The sequence below is a fragment of the Pomacea canaliculata genome, linkage group LG7, assembly GCF_003073045.1.
Source record: "Pomacea canaliculata isolate SZHN2017 linkage group LG7, ASM307304v1, whole genome shotgun sequence".
Taxonomy (NCBI): domain Eukaryota; kingdom Metazoa; phylum Mollusca; class Gastropoda; order Architaenioglossa; family Ampullariidae; genus Pomacea; species Pomacea canaliculata.
Genome location: NC_037596.1, coordinates 9765939 through 9793420, shown reverse-complemented (window position 1 = coordinate 9793420; position 27482 = coordinate 9765939). Strand labels below are relative to the sequence as shown.

General features: G+C 38.5%; 1 protein-coding gene and 1 long non-coding RNA gene across 2 annotated transcripts; both read left to right on the top strand.

Annotated features, from left to right (window-relative positions):
- The first annotated feature begins 4486 nt into the window (after nucleotides 1-4486).
- LOC112568631 lies at nucleotides 4487-7684 on the top strand. Its single transcript, XR_003100129.1, has 4 exons — nucleotides 4487-4831; nucleotides 6037-6181; nucleotides 6394-6553; nucleotides 7039-7684. It is a non-coding gene; the product is annotated as an uncharacterized LOC112568631 (long non-coding RNA).
- Nucleotides 7685-8669: 985 nt separating this feature from the next.
- LOC112569052 lies at nucleotides 8670-27135 on the top strand. The gene is made up of 4 exons (XM_025246700.1): nucleotides 8670-8755; nucleotides 18143-18541; nucleotides 22846-22973; nucleotides 23918-27135. The coding sequence occupies exons 1-3, from the start codon at nucleotides 8710-8712 to the stop codon at nucleotides 22950-22952; spliced, it is 552 nt and encodes a 183-aa protein (XP_025102485.1). The 5' UTR covers nucleotides 8670-8709; the 3' UTR covers nucleotides 22953-22973; nucleotides 23918-27135.
- Nucleotides 27136-27482: the final 347 nt, after the last annotated feature.

The following is a 27482-nucleotide window of genomic DNA, read 5'->3' as shown; positions in this document are numbered from 1 at the left end:
TACGTCTTGTCAGTTCCCCTTGATGCCCTGTACCACCAGACAAACTGTAAATCCTCGAGTAAATGTTTAAAGAAATATATAATCACTGTAGAACGAAGGACAAGCCTGATCATAGATCTTTGCTTAAACTTAAAATTAATTAACGCGTTTAGTAATGACGAAGGAGAAGAAAAAATAAAGAAAGAAATGAACAAATAAAGGAACACAGGATCTCAAAGACGAAAGAGACTAACCTAAACAATCATGCAAGACACTCCTTTCTGACCTCTGCCTGGGGAAACATGCCCCTGCGATTAATAATTAAAAGAGAAAAAAAATTAAGTTGGATGGACGAGACGAGAGACCAGGTGAGGGCTAAGCACAAGCAAGCATCCTTGCTAAGAGAGGCGCCAATAAAACGATAAAAAAAAAAGGGACACAGCCTTAGTCACCATCAAACCCGCTGTACGGCGGCTGCACAGTCCGTCCCGCGACGATTTGACGACGATAAACGAGCGATTGGAGAAACGTGTGATCGGTTAACGATTGAAAAAGCGATGCTTGGAGAAACGACGACGCCTGAGGCAATGCCATGTCCCCCAAGTCCACCCTCCCATCTCCCATGTTATGGGTAACGGGTAACGGAAACAGCAAAACAATGAAACCGATGCGTGCTTTGATGCGTGAGAGTCCTGCACAGTCTGCCTTTGTCTGGCTATTCCAGACGAACACTTGTCTGCTGTTTCGAAGACGATTTACTATACTCGTTTTTTTTTGTTTTTTTTGTTTTTTTTTTTAAAAAAAGGCTTTCTAATTTAAATTTCTCCGTGGTGTGGTTGTCAGTACAAAAACACCTCCAAGAAAATAATTCATTTTTTTGTAAAATGATGTACAAACAATATTGATGTAAGCTCGCTGTAGTCTACATCAGTGGTTCTCAAAGTGTGGTCCGCGGACCACTAGTGGTCCGTGGGCATAGGTCAGGTGGTCCGCGGCTGACAGTCGTCATAAGTCAGCAAAGTGATGTTGAAAGTGATGCATTCCTCGCATTAACATTTTAATTACAAAGAACGAGGTAGTTTTATGTCAACTTATTACTATACTACTGTCACAGAGGTACATTTAGTTTTGAATTGTAATGAAACAAGGGCGGCAATTTAAATTTGAAATTCATAGTACAGACTGATTTTTAGGCCTTGGTGGTCCGCCATAGTTTTTAGTTAATTAAGTAAAGTGGTCCGCGGTCCGAAATACTTTGAGAACCACTGGTCTACATGTATATCAACATTATCAACAGTTATAAAGTTACCTGCATACCTATATGCAAATAGGTTTAGATGTAAGGAAAAATTATTACTAAAAACTCTTCGAGAAGTTTATCAAGACTGGAGGACAACAGATCACAGAATACGGTAAGTGTAACTGTGAGATCAGCGAAAGGCCTCGTGAATGCAAGGGACAGAACTACGCTTTACCTGAGTTGAGGAAAGGAAGAGTTACACACCATTCAAACAGATCCACTAGTCTCCCGGCGCGTTCGCATTTATCACAAGGACAGTTTTTTCTCCCTCTCTCGTTGTTCAAAAAGCATTACGTACATGCTACCATAACAGAGATAGTATTGTACTGAAGGGATCGTTAATCCAAGAATGTGTGACAAAATGAAATACCAGAAGGTTGAAAAATTACACTGGAGAACTGGCGCGTATCATTTTCTCGTTCTGTGTACTTGTAAAAAATGAAGAGGTTAAATGAACAAGGATAAAGGAAACATTGAAAAAAATATTCTTGCAGTATCTTCACATATGACTCAAAAAGAAATAAAGTCGATTTCTGGTGCTCAGCTTCGATGTCAATGACTTTGAGGATAGATTGGTACTAGCTTTGTGTTTTATTGCTATAATTTTTAAACAAAATATTAATGTAAAATAAACTCGCTTCCATTACTTGAATAAAAGAGTGCATACTACATACATGGTCTCTTCATATGCCTACGCACACGCACATAGTCACCCCCCCCCCTCTCCAACACACACACACACATACAAATAAGCGACAAAGACTGAGATAGAATAGACATACAGTGTGCGTGTGTGCGTGTGTGTGTGTGTGGTAAGTGAGAGATGCCGTACGTTTGTTTGAGCACACAACTAATGACATCAAAGGCATGGCAATGTACACAGTTAGCCCAATAAATGGTATAACCTCACCAGCGCAAACAAGCAAGAAGCACAAAAAGCTTTAAGAAAACTAATTGTTCTGTTATATCTCTCATTGGTTTCGCTCGCGTAAAATGTAAATTAATGTATTTCAGTGTCCATGTGTAACTGGGTTTTGTTCTCTCGGAATAAAGCCGAGATCCATCTGGCTAGCACAATTGTAGTTGCTTCCCTTGGAACACATCAGAATTTTCTTTCTGGATTCGACGGGCGATAAAGAAAACGGCGCCCGTCGTTGTGTATTTTATTCGTCTGCGGTGGAAAAATTCGTCTGCCAGCAGTACAGAAATACATGTTCGTGATTAGAGTAAGGCACAAAGACAAAACAGAATCATCGAAATAATATAAATACAACAGCGCGCCCGGTGGCTTGCAGCGAAGTCAATACATTCACAAAGGGCTGGTGTCGATCAAGCGGAGTGCGTCAGTACCTGCCAGTCCTGAGGATCTGCTCCAAACGATAGGAACCAGTCGGGCGAATCGGCTGCGTAATCAAACAATTGTTTAACGTGTTACCATCGCTACACCTTGTTTACTGCCAAACCACTGCTTGGTTACATTGATTACACGCTTGATGAGACAGAATGACATTCATTTCCTCACACATGTGCATGGGAAAAACACTTGCTTATAAAGAGAGAAAATATTTTAAAACACATATAAAAAGCTTGTTCATATATATTTATATATTGATTCTGGCTTTGCTTAGGGAAAACTTTTTTTTTTTTTTTTACAAATAAGTGGCGTAGAAAAGGCTACCAGTGTGACACTAACATTTCATAATTCTGACGGTTAAAGCCATGCTGCAAGTTTTGCTAAATGTTTTAATCCTTTGTGTGTTTTAAACTCTCGCAACGACAAACTTTAAAAGGCAAGAGAAAGTTAACACTGTCTTCTTTCCCGATAATAAATGTCTTAACACTCAGACGAGAAATATTGTGGTGATGCAATGACGGAACTTCGTATTGAAAGCAAACTCAGTTCTATGCGCTGGTGTATTTTGTGTCAGAATTTTAGAATGACATGTGCTTTACCTAACAGAAATATTTATGTCGTGGATAAGAAAATCGGTGGAGGCGTGCAAGCGTCAACGCGACGAGCACAACAATCATGTAAACTCGAACATCTGTCCCAAGCTTGAACCTGCTGTAGCATAAAATGTGTGAGCTGCAGTATCAGACATTGATTTCGGAATAACAGCTGGTGGAGCCCGGTAAGTGTGAACTTTAGCACAGTTGTAATATATATGTTAATAAATATCCACAAAGCTGTCGAAAAAAATTATTACATTCCTTGTAGACAGAGAAATGTGTCGAGCAATGCGTTGGCAGCTGCCTTTACATTTCACCAAGGTGTGTTTTTAAAATCATCATAATTTATATAAAGCAACAAAAAAGAAATAATACATCTTTTACAACCAGCGTTGACACTCACCCACCCAAGCACAAAAACTGATAGAGGACTCGTGAACTCGAACTCGAACTCGAATATTTTATTAACTTAAGGCCATTTCAGCCACTTTTACAGGGTGAGCATAACGATAGCAATACTCTCACTCATCCAATCACCCATCCATTTATACCCCTCTCATCCCTATCTACATATATATACATATAAAGTCTGTATGCACACGCTATGACCATTCCCTAATACTGATATCATGATTCAAAGCACATTTCACATGCAGAACATCAGAAAACATGGACAGGAGGTCTATATCATATTTCACATAAAATAGATTCTTATTTTAAAACTACCCATAATGTCCAGTTCCCCTCCATGGATACGGAAACTCTCTCACGCATGAAACAGGCAAAGTCACGTTTCGCTTAGCTTTGATTCTTCTATTCGCTATCTAAAATTATTACAGGCAACTGTAAAAGCAACTTTTTACAGACTCAAAGTTTCTCTTTGATTCAAATCACTTTTTATCCAAGTCAATAAACTTGTAGCTTGTAAAAGATGCTCGCAGCGAAAGAATGCCATCAACCAAGACACGCGTACTCTCAACCCCCTTTTACGATTTGCGCACGGCATTAAAACAACAAAATGCTGATTGGACGTTGCCATAGGACACCGATCTGAGCGAAAGACCCTCACTGTTAAGTCCTATACCTGGACATCGGATTAGTGCGTAGGACAGATGGTATCGGTCAATAAGTAGGTAACCTCGACATTAATTTCAGCCATAGTCTGCTCATACTTAGACTAACAGATAGACAATACGCCTGCATCAATAACAACATATTGGATTTGTACATCACATAGCTGAGGACAAATATAATGTGAGTGTCTAAAGTCCTCTGTCTAGCTCATTTGCTGGCAAAACAACATATAAAGCTTGCGACAGAAATCGTATCGACAGCTAGAGGAATGGAGTGTATAATTATAACAGTCTCTAGCTTGCATATGGGAGCACGTCACCAGCCTCCTCCCCACCACCTCAAATCCCCTGTCGCCCCCCACACCTGTGCACTGCTTGTGGAACAGTTGAGTCACATACCGAGGCAAAAGTAGGTACTCGAGTATTTCATTTCCCTGTTCGCACGCGAATGTTGTCGCAGTTTACTGCGTCTTCTGACGTGAAACAGGTGAGAGTGTGTGTTGTCAGCTAGGTTTACCTAGGACAGGCGGTAAGTGAAATCCGTTATGGCTTTATTTTTGTTTCCTTCTACTTTATTGTTAGAATTCTGAGCACTCGCGGGGAAAGTTTTATTACAAATTTTCCTTTTTTCAAATAATAAAAACTGCGTCTGTTAGTTCTTGATACTTAGTGTTGAAAATCAAAACAAGTTCGGGGATGAAAAAAAAAATGTGACTTGTTCTTAATCATGATCAGAAAGCAAGTAAAGGCTCAACATTATTTCGATGCCCTCATTATCACTCCCACCCTCAACACACTTGATTGCATTTGACCACGATCTTGTATTACTGGACTGCTGGCAGACGATTTTTTCTAGCTAACTACTAAAACGAGGCATGGGACTATAAAGCTTACGGTTTAGTCACATTCTCGCTGAGACTAATTAACAGTGGGGAACTTCGCAAAAGGCTAAGCGTTGGTCTTGACAGACAGACAGCAAACCACCTATGCATGTCCATGATTTGACCAACAGCATCAGTACATAAAAAATTCGCAACACAGCCTTGACTTTGACACACCCTAGAACAGCTGTGCTTCATCAGTTGGTTTTTTTTTTACCTCTACTACACGTCATAGAAGGAAGACCGGCCCTTTTCCAAATGAAGTTCAGCCATGATTTACATCTCTATATTTAAATCAGCGACCAGAACAAAACGACGGTTTGCGACACATGAGTATGGCGGGCTTAAGTGAATGGTATGCTCCTGTGTTTTACCTATATCGAGACAAGTATCTCAAAACTCCAACAGCTCTCTGTCTTCAGTAAATCTGTCATTTCTTATCACGGCATGATTTATTGCCCACTGGAAGGTTTGAAATATGGTGGACACGCGGCAAGTGAATAAGCTGGTCTTATTCTCTGCAACTTTTTAAACATATAACCCTAAACGTGTTGTGTGCTAATGCTTTACTTTAAGATGAGAACAGTTATTAATTAACCAGTCACATTTACGAGTCAATGCAAAACTGCACCTATTTGATTGAGTTTGTGATTTTAGTATGCAGCTAAATATTTGATAAATAAATGTAAAGTATATTTAAATGTATGCAAATCGATTTGTTCTAGGCAGCAGCCAAGCGATTTCATAGTGTTTATTCGGACATTTCCATTGGCATCGTCATTTAGCTCCATGGTCCTACCCGATTGGTCCGAGTTATAAACAAATTATAAAATATAATTTTTGTAAATTTCAGGGCCCGAGCCACAACGGTTTGTTTATTATCGACTTTGAAAGTTGGCGATTTCCACCTGTAGTCAGCAAGTCCTGCAAAATCTCGCTCCCTAGCACGAATAACGTGTGACGTCACAGCCGATGGCGTCCATGAAGCAATGCATCAGGTTCATCAGACGATCATTATTTATCGTGCTCTAGTCGCGAAGAGGAGTGTTAAAAGTTGTTCTCTAGCCTTGACGGTATTAAACCATTCATATGTTCGAACCTGAGGATTCTGAAAGTATGCTGGATTTCACAATACCACATGGTAATCATCGTTGATGTTATTCAAATGTTACAAGCTGCAGGTGACCATAATGTATCTTTACTTTTACAGATATGTCGCCCTTCTTGTCCACGTGACCAAGCACTGCTGAGCCAAAGACACGATGCCAGGTATAAAAATGTTACAGTACATTAACTATATTAGACCACAATCTCCAGTTCATGACTCCGAAAAGGTCTTGAACCTGCTGGCATGTGGAATGGGACCAGAGGTATTTATAAACTTATTTATTGAGAAAGCGAACGTTTTCTGTTTTAAACAGTTTCATTTGCATGGGCATGGAATCATGTTAGAAGTCAGTGCTTGAAGTTAAGATCTTTGCATACAGTTTGGCCTGCATAATCGTCATTGACAAAAAAAACAAATAAAAAAATTACACAACAATAACTACTAAAGGGATCGATGTACATGTACACGATGTTTCTACGGATGACCAATCATCATTCCTCTCAAAAAGGAAAAAGCAAGGAAAAAATATAACTGGAATGGTTGTAAGTGTAATGAATTTTAATTATAAAATATTGATAAGAAAAGACAATTGATATGACATGATGTCATACTTATGTGCCCATGCTCATGTTCTCCGTAAGCTTGATCTGCCTACAAATATTGCTTTTTTGGCTATTACTTCCTTACACATACAACATAAATTCAAATACAGTTTTAATGGATTTGCATCGATCATATCTTAATTAGCTGTTTGCAGATAACCAGGAAAACTGCTTTGCATTTCCAACATGGAACGTAAGACCGACGAGTTCATCCATGATAGTTGCTACTCTCAAGAGCTACAAGCAACATTGACTGCTAACAGTGAAGCGACGCAAGCTGTTTTGTCTAGGCGATGTCACCCAACATGATCCTCAAAGACCGTCCTTCATGGTATCCAAAGAGTAGTCAAGGAGGCAGAACTGACTGGTATAAACTTAAGAGACACTACTGGTCATACCATGCATGACTTACTCATGAAAGCCGCTACGCGTATCCAGCTTCTCTCTTGACCTGCAAACTAGTCCACTGAAGGGATGGATGAAAAATGAAATACAAAGCAGAATTCTTAACACTGGTATTTTGGCTACTTAATTTGTCTTATCACAGATTTGTGAATTATGAGAATAGATTGTACAGCATAAATATATTTTCCACTTCCATTCCTCATTGTATATTTTGCAGAACATTCAATAACATTTTGTTCGTCATGTTCTACTCGAAAGTACCTCTTAAAAAGATACAAATTGAAGTTATAAAACAAATTAGGAGCAGTAGATGTATTAGGATTCTTAGTTTGTTTTGGGCAGTTACAAACTCAACGGTTTTCTGTGACATATGTGCAAGCTAAATGCTTGTACAGACCGCACCGGGTACCATCTTTGAATGTGTGTGCATAAACTTATGTTCACTATTTAGTTCATGTTGCCTCATTTGTTTGTTTTTTTTATTACTCAAATCCTACTAAAATGAAACATTCACCTTTTAAAATCATAATAGTAAAAATTTGCTTTCTTAGTTTTTAAGCGATTATAGAAAATGAACACGTGTTGCAAAATCTTGTACATCTAGAAGACAGCTGGCTGGTGTATGTTTCACGCTGAAAGCAGCGAGGACTATATTAACAAGTGCAGAAAAGGTACCACAGCCAGGACAAATTACAGGTTCTAAGGGCGATGATTAAAAGCAAAGACCCGCCGCAACAGCAAGAGATCGAGTTTGTGACTGCACGCGAGAATATCACTGTTTCTCGACCCACTTCGGACGGCGAGCAGACGAGCTTGCTATCTGCTAGGGGTGCAGGGTCGAGTTTCGCGTGACTTTTGTGAAGTGAAATGTAGGTCAGGTTTTGAAGGAGTTTTAGACTGATATTATTATGTTGTAACTTCATTCCTTAAAGGTCAGTCAGGGTTAGGTTAGGTTCTTATGTCACAGACCGCAAGGCGGGAGAAAGAACGTGAATTTTAATACGATGATCGTCAAGGAAACGCTCACGTGCTGTGCCACGCGGTCACAGGCCAGCACCAAATATTATCCTCCAAGTTGATCATGAATCCCTCTTTGGACATTATTCACTAAATACTTATCGTACTGACTTGTTAATAAATAAAACTAAATAACTTACGTTCAGTATTAACAGATATTAAAAAATGCTCGGCAAACAACATTCTTTTTTCCATCCCAATCATGTAAAAACTGTTGTTTCTTTTGTGTACATCCTCGATCGTTCTTTCCAATTAAAATAAATCATTCAAAAAATTGTATTTAAAAAAATGCTATAAGATTAACGTCCTTTAATTGTCGCACAGAACATTTTTATTTTTAATTAATATGATATCTAGACTTCCCCATGCGTGCTCGGAATATCACATATGTGCTATGGTTCAACTCCATCTGCTTTGGATGATTCTTTCTCTCCCTGCAGGTTGGCTCTGTTAACTACAGCTTTTTAACAATCGAATGTCAATAATATAGATAGCATACACACGTATTAACCGTTTTCTTATAAATATTAACTTTTTCTCATATCAGCCATTTTGCCATACGCGATACGGATATCTATTTAATTAGCATCCTCATTAATGAAGATGTTTACTTCCCTTAGGTACATCGAACACACAACTAATTCAAGAAAGAAAGATTCCTATAGGTTTTTTCCCCACACTTTATTTTCATAAGCAGCGTCAGACACTGGTTGTTACATAATCATCAGTCCAAGAGAACAAAGAGAGTGCCAGGAGTGAGAGCATCATGGCGGCTCACATATAATTGTTAACTAAGATATGTAATACTAACACACTATTTCAAACTTTGTAATTCAGATCATTTACTGTGTGAATATATTTGTATTTAAATAACTGTGTTGCAAGTTCTATAATTATAATTAGGATTAGGATCTATACTGACTAACGTAAAAGAAGAAAATCTGTTGCAAGTTCGATAGTTACTATCACAAGCTATGTTGACAACCGTAACAAATGAAAATGGCAGAAATCCTTCCTGATATCATGTTAAGATGTGTCCCACTTTCTACAGTACATGTACTGTAGTTATAAACCCATGGTAACAGTTTTACAAATATTCTATCAGCTTATTTGAGTTCTTCAGATTCTTTATACAACACACACATTAATTATATATTTTACTGTACTCTTTTCAATAAAAGCAGGATAAAAATTACAACAATTTTCACTAATACATGTATAAATCCTTAATTTAAATAAATTTAATTTAATTTAATGTTATTTTGCATTATAGCATAGCTAAATAGGTTGCACTCTCGGTACCAAGCAACAAATAGTGAAAAAAGATTTCTTTTAAATGCTATCTAGCTCTCCTGGTGAGGTATACACAAAACAAATATATAATTATTATTTGTGTAATCAAAAACACACTACACCACAAAGATAGCCAACAAACTTAACAAACAAAACTAGAATAGAGTAAAAAATCTGTACAAAAAGTGTAAAAGTGCATAGGACGTCAAGAATAATATGTAAAAAATAAATGCTGTTGTTGCATGGTATTGGAAATATAATGGAACAATAAAAACTAAAAGTAAATATTCCCAAGAGTTTTTATAAGTTACATTAAGTTTAACTCACGAACTAATGATATGAAGATGAAATGAAAACACGAAATTTGATTAAAGGCATGTATGTTTTTTTTTTAACTTCTGATGAATACAATCTGAGTTAAAAGAATCATGAAATCTAATCAGATTTATTATTGTGATATGAGACTCCGTTCGACAATAATAATCATACTTTAGCTTTTTAAGAACCGTCAACGATTCATGGAAAATTAGCATGTCCATTTAATCACAACTACTATTGCTATTTGCACAAACAAGAAAAGCACCTCACCTGTACACTGATTTAGTCATCTACCTTCAATCAACACACTTCCGTAGTTTCATCCTGGCATTCTTCTCGTTTTAAACAGTTTTAGACTTAAACGCTTTTTAAGTATAATAAATGATTTTTCTTAGTCACAGTCGCTTTAACAACATAATTTCAATCTTCTTTTAAAACAAAAATAAGATAAACTAACAGTGGTCGAATAAGATAAAAACTGCTCCCATCGTACGTCACCTTTGAAAGATTAATGGCCGCCCCCAACAAGAAAAAAGAAACAAGCAAGACGGAAAAGTTTTATAAACAGTGCAATCAAAGTTACTAAATGGATTCTTTACTTGTGAAAGTTAACATCAGCATCGCAAATAAAGTTGCATACTTGGCCGATGAGACAGGCACAGTGAATTCAGAGGGATATAAGCGCTGCATGAGGTAAACAAAACACTGCAGGCAAACTCGACCATTTTAAAGAGACGACCACTCCGTAGGCCTAGAGTCCTAGACGATAGAAACTGTTTTGCAAAATTACAGCATGCATGAGTACATTGTGTGTTAAAATTATTGTCGACAGTCGAGAAACTCAACCCAAGACTGATGATCGAACACCATTAAAAGTTTTTCTTGCAATTTTTTTTAAATCGCAGATTTTTTAGTAATCAGTACAATTCACTAATTCTGGCGATATCATTTCGTTGAATGCGAAGCGACAAAAACATTTTGTTGTCGTCTTATTTAATTATAATAATCTCTTGGCTTCTTCTTAACACATCGAGTTCTTCTTCGAAGCTGATTCTAAAAAGTCATTTTCTTACTTTACATTTTTTTTTCTTTTCTTGAGACTGTATTTTAAACGTGTCATGCAATTCTTGGAAACAGGCGGTTTCTGCTGCATTCTAAAACATGGCAAATTATGTGTATTGTGAAGGTACACTGTTGGTGAAAATAATGACTGTACCAAAACTGCTATTTATATAATGTATATTTTAAGCTTTGTCTTCACCAGATATTCGAAACATGCAATAATGGCAAGTGGAATATTCATTCCAACACGGGGAAAGAGCCACATTCTGTCAAAAGTAGAAAAATTATAAATAGTAACATTCAACAAACAAAGTCGAGGGAAAATAAATTGTTTGCTTTTGCTAAAATGTAGTGAAACCTAAACTGTACACAGAAAAATGTTATATGCTGCATGGGAAGACATGTTCCCCTGCAGATAATGATAATGACCAAATTTTCGGGGCAGAATTTTTGCCAAGAGTTGGAAAGACTCTATGTAATAAAAATTTAATGCACTTTGCTGGCTGACTGCATTCCTTTAATAGCGCATGTTTGTATATCAATATTACATGTGCTGTATTATCATTGTTCATGTTTCTTTAAAGCAGGATTCACCAAATACTCACATAGGCTATGAAAAAGGCTTAGAGAAAAGAATTAAACTGGGTGTCAGATGTAAGGAGGAGCTCACGAAATGAGTGCTAAAGAATTTTTTTTTAAACCTGCATTGTTCAGAGGGAACTTTTTACTTACAAAAACATTTACACCTGTCATGTTTCAGAACCTTTGTCCCATAACTGCAAAAAATGTGCATTTTAACTAATATTAATTAAGAAAAAATATGCAAAAGAAAGTTGAAAAATTTCATTGATTCACTCAGCTTTTGTTAGACGTAGTATATTATGGTCACACGAACATTCACTTTTAATTAGATTCATTTCAGCAGTGGAAACATGAATGAGTGATATATGGCGGGTAAACATGCAGGATTCTACTACGCCAAATGCCGTAAAGAAAGGAAATGCATGCTCTTTTGTTGTAATAAAAACAAATTTTTAAAAGCATTGTGACTAAATGACTAGTGAAAGTGAAAGTTTTTCATTCTCTGACAATTACATATTACATGCAGACAATTCTCACATTTTATGATTATGTTTAAGGCAGAAGGGGAAGCAGATAGCTGAGTGGTTAGTGTGATGGCGTCCGAACTGAGAGTGGTTCAATGCCTGATTAGTGCAGCAAACTTCCCCCAGTCGATCAAACTTGCAGGAATGGGTACCTGACTGCACACAGGGTTGGAAAAGGTAAGGCAGCAAGGGAGAGAAGATCGGCACAGAGAAAAGTGAGGTCTCTAACACCTCAACCCCACTAACGATCTGAAAAGGTTAGGGGATGACCTTTACCTTTTTGTACTTCAAGGCAGAAGTTAACATAGTTGATGGTGAAATGAAACTGAAATAAATAGATTTATTTCTACTCTCATTCACTGTTATACTTTCTCTCTTTCTTTCACACGCATGCATACACAGACACAATAATAATAATGTATGTACAATCTCTCTTTCTCCTGCACTCAGTAATCCTAAATTTAGTTAGAGCTTCTACACAGATATGTAAAGGTAAAGGTTGTCTCATAATTTTTTTTCTAGGGAGTGAGGTGTTAGAGACCTCACGTTTCTTAGGGACAGCTTTATGTGAGGGCAGTGCTAATCTCCTATCCCTCACTGCCTTACCTTCTCCAACCCTCTTTGGAGTCAAGTATCCATTCCCACCAGCTGGGTGTACTAGGGGAAGTGAGCAGTGTTTTATGGGTATCAAACTGGTGTACCTCTCACTTCCAATGTCAGCGCTCTAACCACTCGGTTGTCCATTCCATCAAAACACAAGCCCGAAAAACAAATAATGCATTCTCACACATAATGAAAATTATGTACAGGTTGTGGGGGTGGGGAAGATAACACAATCTACACACTGAGAGAAAATAGAGAACAATATGCTGTCATAAATTGTTAACTTTTCACTAACTGTTCAATGCAAATGCAAATGTTGGGTTAAAGACTTGGGTAGAGACATAAATATATGGTTCACAACCCTAACCCTAACCCTAACCCTAACCCTAACTAGAACTATGGGAAATTTGCATTGTCACAAACTGTGTCAAAATGATGGGGAGGTTAAAAAAAGTCAAAACTGTCTTTGAGCAACATCTCTAATGGTACTGGAAAAAGGAAAAAAAAACATCAGAGATACACATTTTCAGGAATGCTATGCAGGTAATCCATGAGAAACGATTTACTGTATGCTTCTCATCACCAAATTTAAAGACAACTGTGCAGCCGTTCATAGTACTGTCCATTGTGAAGTACTACAATTAGCATCAGCTTTTCATAGGCGACTTGTGTAACATAGCAACACTTGATAGTAAACATTATATTCTTCATACAATTTCAGAGAAGAACTTAACAATGATGCTGCAGCAATTTTGTTCCAGCTTCTCTACCTCTGCTTATGCCCATCCACTATAGTACTTTTACAATGATTTCAAGGAGAAAAAAGCAATTATTTGAATATATAGTGTTTTCACCGGAGTACAAGAGGAAAAACAACTTTCAGCAGTCTTTTGCCTAAACTATAAGTTCTGCATAAAATTAATAATAATTCCTTACAGATATTACAGATCTTAGCAACACAAGCAAATGATTTATTTAGACATCAAAAAACCGAATAGTATACAGCCCAAAGTTAGCACATTCGCCCCTCCTGGTGCATAGGCCATCGACGACAGTCCTCCAACACCTCCTGTCCTGGGCTACCGTCACCAGTTGCCCCCATTAGATGAAGGCCCTTCCTCCAGGACTGTTGGCCATTGTTTTACTGTTGTCGATGTTTTTGTAGCAAGGGTTTGTTTTACGGGGTGGGGGTGCTAGCCCCACGCCCAACCCTCCTCCTTTTTCAGCCGGGCTTGGGACCGTCCTTGGCCCAAAAGCAACACATAATGAATCATTACACAAATGGAATCATTTACTATTACTAGTGTATTTGTATGTGTGTATTGGCACTTTGTTATTGTGTCAGAAATGAAATTGGCCACTTTATCCATTGCAGCTGATAACTATTTCAGTTATATGCACTAGTGCGGACAGATCGAGGGAAAAAAAAGCACACAATAAACTAGTTTTTAAAGCAGCCTGAAAAGCCTATTCTTTTGTTTTGGTCCTTGCCAATGCTGGATACTGCATATCCAACATATTTTTCCGATCTCTCAGTGTGCTTTACCTAGATACCTGTCTCCCTGTCTCATCTGTTCCATGGTACTGTGCAACGATCACTCTAGCAGTAAGCAGCTTTTGAAAGTTGTGTAAAGCACCTTTCTGGTATACTGACTGGTAAAAATGATGGCATTCTACCTTTACCACTGCTGAAGACCATTGTTCCCTTTTCAAGACTTACATTTTTATATCTGTGGCTAGCAAACCTGGACTTCTTCAATAAATGAAATTAGTAACATTTTTAAATGCTGGTTTGGTGGCCATACATATAAAAAGAAGGAACCTGTTTCTGATGTAACATGATGTGAATAGCTGTTGTGATGCTTCCGTCTTTGGAAAGGGTGGCTTCCAAGTATATGAAACTGCTTACTTCTTCAAGCTCTACCATGTTCACGTCAATCTCTGCTTTGATCATAACTTTGCTGTTGCCAGTGTTTGTCTCCATTCCATATGCCTTCAAACTGTCTGTCAGTCAGCTGGTAAGATCTTAGAGTTCTTTGGTTCTTTGTTAGTATGTACTAGCAGGTCTATGTGTCTTGTCTGCAAAGCATAGGTTGCAGACTGGCCTTCGACCTATGGAAATGTGATGGTCATGAGGGCTTCACGCATGGTGTTCTCTAAGAAGATATTGAATAGCACCTGCTCTGGTGCAAGAGTGAGCTCCTATTTGGTTCTCAAACAGTACTGTGCTCATTGAGCTATTTTTAGAGTGCTTTGATGACTTGAGCGAGTTGGTTTTTTTTTATTAAATTTTTGCAACACATGCCATAGCCCCTCATGCCAGACTCTGTCAAAAGCCTTTTTAAAGTTATGATAGAGGCCCTGCTGATGGCGAAAATGATTGTCTTGAAGAATGAGACAGTTGAAGATCTGCTTAACTTAGTTGCTACCTGGGCCAGCCAGCCAGTTCTTTTGCTAGCAGTTCCTCCACTGTGGTGCTGAGGCGCTTTTATATTACTTTCAGCATGACTTTACCTGGGTGTCTGATAAGGCCTATGGTTCAGTAGTTCTGGCACTGTTTCCTTTTTTTGGAGGAAGGGTATTACTAGTGACTGTATCTATTATTTGGACCATGCTTTGCATTCCCAGACTCTTTAGCACAGTACAGTGAGGGCCTTTGTAGATTCTGCTTCACCCTGTTTGAGCAGCTCAGCTGGAAAATTATCAATGCCTGGCGACTTTGTCCCGTAAGACTGCACAGCTCTTGTGACCTCTTCCTGTAGGACTTGTAGGTCTTCAGGTTCACTGTTTCTAGTCTGGTTTTTGAAGGATGTTAGCATCTGTCTTCAGCTGAAAGTTGTGCACGTCTTTGCAGTATTCAGTCCATCGATTGAGTGCATCATTGCTTTCTGTGAGAAGGTGGCCATTGCTGTCTTTGATGACTGAGATCTTTTGCTGGCCTGTATTAGTGAGGGTCCTTAGTAGCTGGTAGGCCTTTTTGCTGTCGCCTTGGGCCATTCCCTCCTCTATGTACAGCATTGGTCCAGTTCTCCTTATCTGCCTTTATTTCTTTCTTGATGGCACAGTTTGCTTCTTTGTTTTTGGAAGCTGCTTTGGCTTTGCTTTTCCTTTCTCTCTTAAAGGCCCTCCTTTGTTCAGAGAGATCTAGGGTGTCATTCATGACCCATAGTTGTTTCTTCTTCTTTTGACTCCCTAGAACTCCCTGGGCTGTTGACAGCAGCACCTATTTGATGTTTCCAGCAAGGGTGTCTACATCACAGTCCAACAGGTTTAGTGCTGCAAATTTGCCTTCAAATGTGGCCTTAAAGACCTCTGCAATGTAAGGGTCATGCAGCTTCTCCAAATAAAAACAAATTTGGGGGGTGTTTAAGAATCGCTTTTGCTTTCAGCTTCAGCTTCAGGCTCATTATGACAAGGTCATGGTCGCTATTTATATCAGCTCCTGGGTATGCCCTCGTCATGGCCTTGTTGACACTGGACAACCGAATAAAGTTGATCTGGTGATGGACAGTCTATCTGAGAGAATGCCACATGTCTGCCCTTGATTTCTTATGGGGGTGCAAGGTATTGGGTAAGGTAAATTGATGGCTTTGCGCAAACTCTAGGAGTTTGATGCCCCTGTCGTTGGTTTCACCAAGGCCAAATTTACCCAATCATAATGTCAGGTTTACTAAAAAATACAATCCGTCCAAATCCATTGTAGTGCTGATCATACTCTACGCATGGACTCTGTTTGCCGATATGGAAAAGAGAATACCGGCATCCAAAAGCAAGTGCCTAAAGAAACCAAGGAGTCTTCTCCTAATCTCACATGCAGAGAATATAAAGCCACTGACTTTGTCAGCGTAGGGCACCGGGAATCTCTACCTGCAACATCAAGTGACATATGCTGGTCTGGTTTGGTCATGTGACCCGTCGCGACACCTGGTCAAAGACTTGTCCTTCAGTGTGTCTTGGAGGGTGGTCGACGCCATTGTGGCCAGAGGAAGAATTGGCTTATGAATGTCAAAGATTAGGCTGGTAGTCCTGTGCAAGACCTGCTCACTGACACTTGAAATAGGCTTAAGTAGTGGGCTTTGTCAGCTGCCATGTCTGTCCATGTGCTCCCTTCAACAACAGCTACCAGCCGAATGATAAATCACTGAATGACTTTGGATTTACATTACAAAGCATTTACACTTTTATATATTTGCATTACAAATTCTGCATTTGTTCCTCTCTTTTTACATATGGATGACAGTAGGAGGGTGGTGGACATAATGATAGGTTACATGTTGAGTGTAGCTTTAATAGTTCACACATGACAAGTTTTATTTATGATGCCTTGCCATTGTTTGGCACAATCAAAACTGACATTCCACTACTTGTTTTTCTACAGAATTTTGTTTGCTGTATTCTTTATAATTTCCTCATCTACAAGCTTAGTAGGCGCTACAGTGTGTTTCTGCAAGAACCTACATCTTTCTTCATGTCAATTTCTCTCCCTTGTCACACATACCCTATTTTCCCTGTTACAAATTAGAGGAGTGCACCTATTAACCTTGTAGCCTTTTCTGTTGACTTAATATTGTTTGATGTATTGACTATCCACACTGACAAGATGTCAAATCTGATGATGTATTTTTTTTTATTTCGTTACAAAACACTGTCTCTTATTTTGTTTTGTCACACATGGTGTGTAGAAGAAGCTAGAGACTGGTCAATGCAGACTGCTGGTATGGTTGCAATAGTTGAATCTATAGTTGTCACTGCTGTGACATACTCTGATAGCTCAAACTGGACAAGAAAATGCATTCTTCTTTACAGTAGGCACGTGTCCTATACAAGATGATATCAATAGTAGTTCAAAAACTGTTTGCTTTTGTTTAGTATGTATATACATTCGACAGTAATATTAAGCTGCAGTGTTCTTTTGTTCATACACGGCAGATGAATATGTGCAGGAATGTAAATATTATTATACAGGTACGATAACCTACACATACAAACAAAGGGTATCTGCTGTCTTCTCAAGATTTGATCATTTTGGAAAGCAGGAATTCTTTCCTGTGCATTTAGCAGGAACGCATGTGCTGCCACTGCGCTTGCGCTTTTGAGGTTCAGTATTGTGGAGCTTGTATCAACAAGAGACTGTGTTCATCCATGTCCCACCTGTGACGTCACATGCGGCTTCGTGCTCAAATGGAGATTAGAAAAAGAAATTGTTTTTATTCAATTTTTCTGAGATTTTTATTTCATTTGTGATTTTATGGTCAAGGTGTTAATAAGGACATGAACTGTGTCTTTTGAGTGTGATATGTGCCTGTCACAACTCGGGTAGGTCTTTCATCAGTATCTTCAGATTTACATGCACACTCAAAATACACTATGTACAAAAATAGCAGGTAAGCTGTGTAATATAAAGCATTGTTATCATTGTAAAAAAAAATATATATTTTGTTGCAGCGAACCTTATTGGAGTGGAATTAATTTGCCCAACATTCAGAGATGGACAAAATATTGTCAGCTGCAAGATCAACAAAACAGCTGTGGAGGCTGCAGATTGTGAGTCTAAGCAAACATATGTGACACTGGAAAAGACTACACCTTCCCGTCGAAATCCACAACCTGTAGGTTCCACTGAAAGCTTCAATGCTTCTAATTGCAAACATGTTCAAGGGCCTGTTGCAGATGGCTGCTGGTGTAATGAATCAAATGGAGATATCTTTGACTACAAGTGTGCACTAATGGCCAATCGAAGTCAAGATGTCAACGCAGAGCTCAGATGCAAAATTTGCCACTCACCAAAGATATCAAGTGCTCTGGTAGAAGAAATACATCCAAACTGCAAACCTATGCGCTTTGGTTAGTATTTTCTATATTACTGAGTGTATTTCTGCATATTCTAGTATAATAGAAATCAAGTACTTATTCAGCAAGATCTCTAACATTTGCAAATATGTAGACATGATATCGACGCTGGTCACATCTTAACTTTGTTTCTTCTGGTTTATCTTTTACTTACTTTCAACCAGTCTCTGTAGCTGACTTAAAGACTTTCTTGAGGGCCAAACCATTAACTTGTCAGTATGACCCAGTCCCCACCCACCCACCTTGAATGATATTTTGACATTTTGTGATGTTTCCTTTGTTGTCAATGTCAGTTTATCAAAAGTCGTTTTTCCACCTTTGTGAATTCCTGTCTCATGAAACCAATACTTGGCGTCAATGTATTACAGACCCCTGTGGGACCCCGGGGTATGCTTGCCTAGCGAGCATTGTAAAAATAGGGTCCCTGCCATCCAGCCAGGCATGTCGTAAGAGGCGACTAAGGTGGACACCTCACCTAGAGGTAAAATAGGTTGTGGTAGGGCTAACAACCCCACGGGTAAAAGAAAGCCTGTTACGGAAACTAAAACCAGAGAACTCGTCACGGATGGCGGAGGTAATGAAGCACACCAGGAGACTGGGCTAATGACGGACGACAGCCAAACCCGAGAGGGAGCTGGCGCCCTGACAGCGGATTTACTGAAGCCGAGGCAAAAGATGAGGGTGGGGTGCTGGAACGTCCAGACCTTGTACCAGACTGGCAGGATGCACCAACTAGTCAAGGAGTTTGACAATTACAACTTGGACATCCTGGGAGTCAGTGAGGTCAGATGGACCGGCACGGGAAAGAGGAGACTATCGGCAGACATACCATCTTGTTCTCAGGAAGATCAGATGGTCAGCACTCTGAAGGAGTGGCACTACTCCTCAACAAGAAAACTGAAAAGGCACTGCTGGAATGGAAGCCTTATGGACCCAGGCTTTTGAGAGCAAGATTCCATTCAAAGTACACCAAGCTATGCACCAACAAATGACTGTGAGGCAGAAGACAAGGATTCTTTTTATGATCAGCTCCAGGCAGCCTTGCAGAGTGTTCCAGCCCACGATATGCAGCTCATCATCGGCGATCTCAATGCCAAGGTGGGAAGTGACAACACCTGCAGGGAGCATGTCATGGGCAAGCATGGAATTGGTACCATCAATGACAACGGAGAGAGGCTGGCAGACTTTTGTGAAGAAAACAACCTACTGATTGGAGGCACACTCTTCCAACACAAAGACATCCACAAGGCAACGTGCACATCATCAGATGGGAGCACAAAGAACCAGATAGACCATGTCATCATCAACCGAAGATGGAGGAGCTCACTTCAAGATGTCAGAGCCTACAGAGGAGCAGACGTTGCCAGTGACCACACTCTTGTGAAAGCCACAGTTTCTCTGAAGCTCCATCGATTGCGAGGAAAACAGGCACATCAGCAGAGAGTGGACACCTACAAACTGAAAAATCCAGCCACTGAAAGGGCCTTTGCTATGGAAGTAAAGAACAGGTTCCAGGCACTAGGAGACCAACAAGAGATGACCTTAGATGACTTCAACCTAGTCTTACAGGAAACAGGAGAGAAAATACTGGGCTTCCAACGAAAAAAGAAAGTATAGTTGATCAGAGAAGAGACATGGAAGAAGATAGAAGAGAGAAAGTCAGCCAAACCAAAAATCAACAGCACTAGATCTGAACGCCTGAAGGAACAACACAGACAAAGATATACAAAACTAAACAAAGAGGTAAAGAGGATGACAAGAACCGACAAAAGAGACTACATAGAGAAACTGGCAGACGAAGCCGAAAAAGCAGCTAGCAAAAATGACCTGAAGACACTGTACAAAATAAACAAACAGCTAAACAACGGGTTTAAGAACAGTGATGTTCCAGTGAAAGACGTGAACGGTAATGTCATCGAGGGAGAGGCAGGAAAACTACAGCGCTGGAGGGAGCATTTTGAGTCAGTTCTGAACAGACCAGATCCCCCTCAGCTTGCAGACATCCAGCCAGCAGCTGTAGACCTCAACATCTGCACAGACCCGCCAAGCCTGGAAGAAGTGACAGAAGCAATCAAGACAATGAAGAGCGGCAAAGCACGAGGGGCAGATGGAATAACAGCAGAGATGTTGAAAGCCGATGTGAATGTGACAGCTCCCAAGCTGACTGAAATCTTCAGGAAAGTTTGGGAATCAGGGCAGCTCCCTGATGTGTGGAAGACATGTCTCATCTTCAAGTTACCCAAGAAAGGAGATCTTGGAGACTGCAATAATTGGAGGGGCATAACACTTCTTTCCCTCACCAGCAAGGTCTTCAGCAAGATTGTTCTGTCAAGACTGACGGCAACCCTTGAGAAAGACCTCCGACCACAGCAAGCAGGATTTCGCCCTGGGCGATCCTGCTCTGAACACATCTTCATTCTGCGTCAAATTCTGGAGCAGAGCAACGAATGGAACACATCGCTGTACATCAATTTCATTGACCTGGAGAAGGCTTTTGACAGCATCCACCGCGAGTCCTTATTGAAGATCCTGAGGCATTACGGAGTCCCTGCAAAACTTGTTCAGGTTGTTGCAATGCTGTACAGCGATTTCAAATCCCAGGTTGTCTGTGACACGGATCTCACAGACCCCTTTAACGTCAGTAACGGGGTGAAGCAGGGCTGCATTCTGTCGCCGTTCCTCTTCATCCTGGCCATGGACTGGATCATGAAGACTTCCACCGACAGTGAGAGGAGAGGGATCAGATGGACCATGACTATGACAGCAACAACAACGCTGGAAGACTTGGACTTTGCTGATGACATTGCCCTGCTATCACACTGCCACCAAGACATGCAGGAAAAAACAAAGGCCTTATCAGAAACAGCTGGAAACCTTGGCTTGAAGGTCAGAACAAAAAACACTAACAGTATGAGAGTGAACGCCAGAGTCCAAGACAGCATCAAACTAAATGGAATAGAGATTGAGGAAGTTGACAGTTTCACCTATCTTGGGTCCAAAATGTCAAACACCTTGGATGCGGAGGTGGAGATTCGAGCCCGACTGGCGAAAGCCAGCCAGGCCTTCACCTCACTCAGGAGCACATGGAAGGCAAAAGACATCAGTCAGAAGATCAAGCTGAGAATCTTCAAGTCAAATGTGATCAGCACCCTCCTTTACGGATCAGAATCATGGAAGACGACCAAAACCATCAGTAACAAGCTTGACGTCTTCCAAAAAGGATGCATCAAGCGCATACTTAACATCTTTTGGCCAAACACCATCACCAAGGAAGAACTCCACCGAAGAACTGAAACCGAATCCATCACCAAGCAGGTTCAACGAAGGCATTGGCGATGGATTGGACATGTGCTCCGTCAGCAGACAGCAGCCCTCTCCAGAGTCGCCCTACGATGGACTCCAGACGGCCGGAGAAAATGAGGCCACCCAAAGGAAACTTGGAGAAGAACAGTGGAAAGGGAGATGAAAGGAAAGGGCTGGACATGGGGTCACCTGGAGAGGGTTTCAGCTGATTGACATCAGTGGCGGACTCTGGTTGAGGCCTTATGTGCAACCTGATGCACGAAGAGGAATAGACAGAATGTATTACAGAACTACCACCACCAAGTCTCTAACTTGAATTTCTTCCTTAAATTAGTTGAGAAAGTCGTTTTGAAAAAAAAAAACCCTCAGGGATTACAGGGCAGGGGACTAAAAGTATCCCACCCCTTATCACATTGTCACACAATGCAAGCTACTTTTAAGTGGCCTTCCTTTAGTTACAAATTTTCCATATCCTCCACATTACCCAATCAGCATAAGGTCCTTTTCATAGTACAAAGACTGGTCTCATTAAAGAAACAACTGACATTCTATCATCAACTGTGGGGATACTTATGCATTGACTTTATACGACCAGTCAGCTGCAAAATTCAAAATTGATCAGCTGCTTTGAACTATATAATTCTTATCTGGACCAGTATTCAAAAATTTAAAAAAACCCATTATTTAAAATGATGTAACTCTGGCTTTGTAAAGCTGCAGAAATGATTCTGGTGTCAGTAGATTAAGCTTGTTGAACTCTTTTTAGGAAATACATTCATTTCGTTCCACAACACTTTAGAATAACAGATATGTTTATCCTTTTTATGTAGGCTTTTCATAAAATTACTGATTTCAATTAGCAGAATATCACAGGCAAAGACATACTTATGCATCATCCCTCATTTGAGAGGCTGATTTGAATGATGTTTGTGTTGATTTGTCTGTAGATATATGATTTGATCTGCATTTTCAGATTATGCACTTTTTGTCTACAGGCACAGAGAGCCAGGATTCAAGTGGAAGTTCAAATGCTGCTCTCATTGTTGGTCTCAGTGTCACAGCAGTTGTTACAGTGGCGTTTTTGATCCTACTTTTATTTTAGGAAGAAGATGCTGTTATAAGTGTGAGTTCAGCATTGGACATTAGTAAAGATATTTTAGTTAATTTTAGCAGCAAAAATGTATTTAAATGTAGCAAAAATGTAGTTTGTGACAGCAAAATGTAGGTCCATTACTGACATTTCAAGTGTAAGTTTGAAACATTTTTAAATGAAACTCACCCAGTCAGTTACAGTAGTGTTAAGTGTATATAAACTTAGGAAAGAATCACATCCACAACAATATTTCTGTGTAGAACGTATGGATCTACAATGTAGGTGTTGCATGTACTGGTGGGCTACTTAAATCTAGCTATAATTTGTTTGGACAAGGGAGGTTACTATTAAGTGGTCCACTCTTAATGCCATCTATATATAAATGTGTATATTATAACTAACATAAATAAGACACATGACCTACTTGTTAATTAAATGTTACATTAGTGTGTATGGTGAGGCAGTTTATTGATTTTATTTGTTTGCTTTTTGTATTTTGTTCGTTTCTTTGCAATTTCTGACAATGCTATGAGGTTAATGTCACCATCAACCAAATGCAAGTAATTAGTATACCACATATGAAAATGATTGCTGCTGTTAAGGACATTTCCATTTTATTTTGCGTTTTCCAATTTAATAAAATGTGTACAATTAACTTTTACTTTTTTTTTTGCTTGGTTTCAACAGATAAATTGTTTATCAGTCTCATCATCTCTTTTTCCTGAGACACTCAGTATATCTTTATGGAAAACTGTTTTTAAACTTCGTGTGCTTTTCAGTATATCTCCCCTTTCACAAACACCTTACTCTCCCTATATATTCACAATCACATGCTTGTCCGCAAACATACTTTATTGCTTGCTCAGTTAAAAATTATGGTTACATAGTCGAAGATAATAGTATCAGTAATTAATTTAAATTATCTTCTTTAACAAAGGCACTAAAATGCTAAATCTGGCTTTAATTTGTTTCAGAGAGAAGTATAGAACTTACCAAGAGGCCCCCTTGGCTGAAACATAAGAAACAAATGGAACCACATGCCACTGCTCAATCTTACTGTGTTATTTCTCCAGTCAAAATTGGTGGGGACTTTTATCCTAAGATGATTATATTCTCTTACAAAGTTAAATAGATGAGCCTCATCAAGAACTTTTAAAGATCGCTTAGATACGCTGTTGTATATGCATCATGTGTCATTACTTACTTTTCTTTTTTGTTATTTTCATGAAAGATCTAAGTTAACCTGTTTTCAGCATGCTGTAAGGCACATTGAATCACTTATATTCACTGCTTTTACAGCCATTGTGCTATGTCGAGATTCTGTAAGTTTTTGAAGTGCTCCTTTAAAGCAGACATGCAAATAATGAAGCAAAATTTAACTGTGGGTGTATTTATATTTTATTCTGTGATGTTTTTAAACTTTTATCTTTATGTCTAAATCTTTGGACATTTTGAAATATGTTTTACTTTGTATAGCATCTTATGCTTCTAGTCATTACTTGAGGCAGCTGTTAGCAATTTTCGTATAAAGAATAATTTAAGGGTAATGTTTATGGTGAATATAAATTTTTCAGAAATTATGATCCAGAAATTTAGTGTATTTATTTCGGATTCATGTTTTTGAAATTATTGGTAGTAATTCCAATGGAAACACAGATGAGTCTGTTTTTACCTTGAGGTCATCTGAACTGGTGACAATGTAACCTTTTGCATTGTACATCAGTATTTGTAAAATTTATTTATGCATTCATTTCCATGACTTTCTGACCTATACAAAATACAATCCCAGACAATGTTATTAGCACCTTTGTCACAAATGCCATATAATTATTTTCTGTCAGCCAATGACAATCACCACATTTATATCGTACCTTTTATTAGTATAAAATAGCATTACCATTTAAAGACCTCATGCCAGGCTTATCTTCACTGATTTTTCTTCTGCTTTTAATGCCGTGCAACCTCACTTGTTGGCGAAGAGTCTAGTTTCAGATTTCCATTTGTCTCACCAACTCTCTGTATCCTGGACTTTTTAACAAACAGGCCATAGAGAGTGTCTGTTAATGGTCTGGAAAAAAATAAAATTCCCATCATGAAATAAATCTATCTTCTTGGCCTACCTGTCTAAATGCTCTCTCTACCATCCTCCCTCAATCTTAGCTTGTAGTCAGCCTTCGAAAAAAGCTGATCAATATAGCCACATGCGTTTTAAAAATATCTTTCAGTATGCCTGTTTCCTTTTCAGTCCTAAGTAGACAAAATCCTCTTTTTCAGTAGAGTAATAATTACTTTTTCCTCTGATAAAAAATAATGATAAATATTTAATATTTGACAAACTTTTATGCAGCTGGTCTCCCTTAGTATCACCCTCAATTACATCTTTTCTATTACATTGTTATGACTTGTTCTTTATACTTGCTGACAAAAATGTTCAAACATTTTGTTTGTATTCATTTCACCCTTTGATAAACTTCATTCCTTCAAATCGTTAATTATTGTTGGTTGTCGAGCCCATGCAAATTTTATTATGTTCTATATTTATCTTAATTTATATCTCGCTATTAAAAATTTTAGGTATGGGAAGGGGGAGAGTTTATTTTAATATCATGTTTTCATGTGTTTTACACTAAAGAAAGAATAAGAATTCTTTCACCATAGTTTTTTTTTTAATCACACTTATTTGTACTATCACTGCACCAGTCACAAAACTATCAGTAAATACATGTTCATGTCATAATACAAAGAAATTTGATGGATTTAAGATTTATTTGTTCACATGCAATTATCATAATCATTATTGTTACAGAGTAAATAGCTTCTCATGTGGTGCAAATTTGAGTGCATGTGCATACTGATTTCTTTCTTTATTTTAATTTTCATATGTACAAAGAATTTGAAGAATTTTTCACAGACTTCCTGTGTTTATATACCCTCTTGCATATGCATGTTTATTAAGAACACTGCATAATACAGTACTATTATCCTCACTAATGGGTTTAAGTACTATACTTTTGTAATATAATGTAAGAAATATAGTGCCTTCTTTCATAGAAGACATTAACCGTCCTAGGAAACATGGATCTGAAATAAATTAAACTTTCTCAAAGGAACCACTATAGACACATATTAAGAATATTATTATTTTTTGGAACATTCTTTTGAGGTGTCCGCACAAAGAGTACGCCTTTATGTAGCTATGAAACTTGTTGCAATCGGTAGCATCCTCCCACCCAGCCCTTTTTGTTGAACTCAGTTTTTTCATTATTCATGAACCATTTCAAATATGCTTGATTTTTGGCCTGAGGACTGATTAAGGATTCTATAATGGTATTCATTTCTCTATTGTATTTGTGTCACTTTGCTTTCCCTTATCCTTTTCATCTCCTCCCTATGTTCATAGGTATTGTTATTTTTATTTGAATGAGCTATAAATAACATAAAATGGTGCTGAGCTGAATATGTGTTGTAAGTCATGTAATTGGATGTGAATAAGCGTAACGACAATGTATTTTGTGTGGCGGTGGGGTTGGGGGGTATTCGACTATTTTATGTCTTTTGCTTTATTTGCTGTCTTAGTCATTCTCCACTGTCCTTATGCTGGATTCAAACATCATCTTATTTATTTAGTAAGAAACGAATCTCACATTGTAAAGAGCCGTTGAATGCCATATTTTTAAAATGGAAAGGTATATACATAATCTAATCTAATCCTATGCATAAATATATATAATCATATGATTCATAATGAGATTAAACCCTCTATTTCTGACCCACATTTGAGAGGGGAAAGCTTAATTGTATTCTTAGAATTAAAGAGATAATTCTGCAACATCATCGACACTCGCCTGCTATATCTCCAACTGTTCCTTGCCTTTCCGACGAAAAGTTTCGTTTGTGTATGTCGACATCTCGAGTAATGCAAAGTCGGAAGCAGGTTTTTACCCAAAAGTCAGCGAACAGCTATTTTTGTTAGAATTAATATCTCGATACGAAACCATTTGAAAAACAAAAATCTACCATGGTTGGCGCAGTATGCATCTTGTTAAAATTTATGTGCTACGAATGCAGTGCAATACACTTATTTTCACGGCTGCTTATATATAAGTACTCTTCTTCCGCTCCGATTATTTGCTGGCTATTGTGCAATTTTATTGTCTCGTTATTGAGCTTAATAAACAAAGCTCTGTTGTTATACTGAATGTCTTCTTGTGGTTATTAGAAGTGACTTGCGTTGTGTCGCCTATGGGCTGTGCGTTTTGTACTCTAATGACGTGAAAGAGACGATGATGTTGATTGTGCATCACATGTCTCCAGCTCCACCTTGGGTTCTTTTCCTGAGAATGACATTTGTTAGAGAGAGAGAGAGCTTTAGCAGGTTAAGCAGCCGCATAGTTTTTTTAAAATATTTATTATAGCTAGAATTGGGAGAGAGGGAGTAGGTAAAACAATGGTCGACATTATCTAATATACAAATATAGAATCAGTTTAAGGTGGCCACCGAAATAGCTGACGTAACAGCTAAAGTTGAAAATAGGTACT

Excerpts from the sequence above, each read along its gene's own strand:
- LOC112569052 (XM_025246700.1), top strand. The coding sequence starts at position 8,710 with ATGGTTCAACTCCATCTGCTTTGGATGATTCTTTCTCTCCCTGCAG. Across the intron at positions 8,756-18,142 it reads GATTCTTTCTCTCCCTGCAG|CGAACCTTATTGGAGTGGAA; the intron begins GTTGGCTCTGTT and ends ATTTTGTTGCAG. Across the intron at positions 18,542-22,845 it reads CTGCAAACCTATGCGCTTTG|GCACAGAGAGCCAGGATTCA; the intron begins GTTAGTATTTTC and ends TTTTGTCTACAG.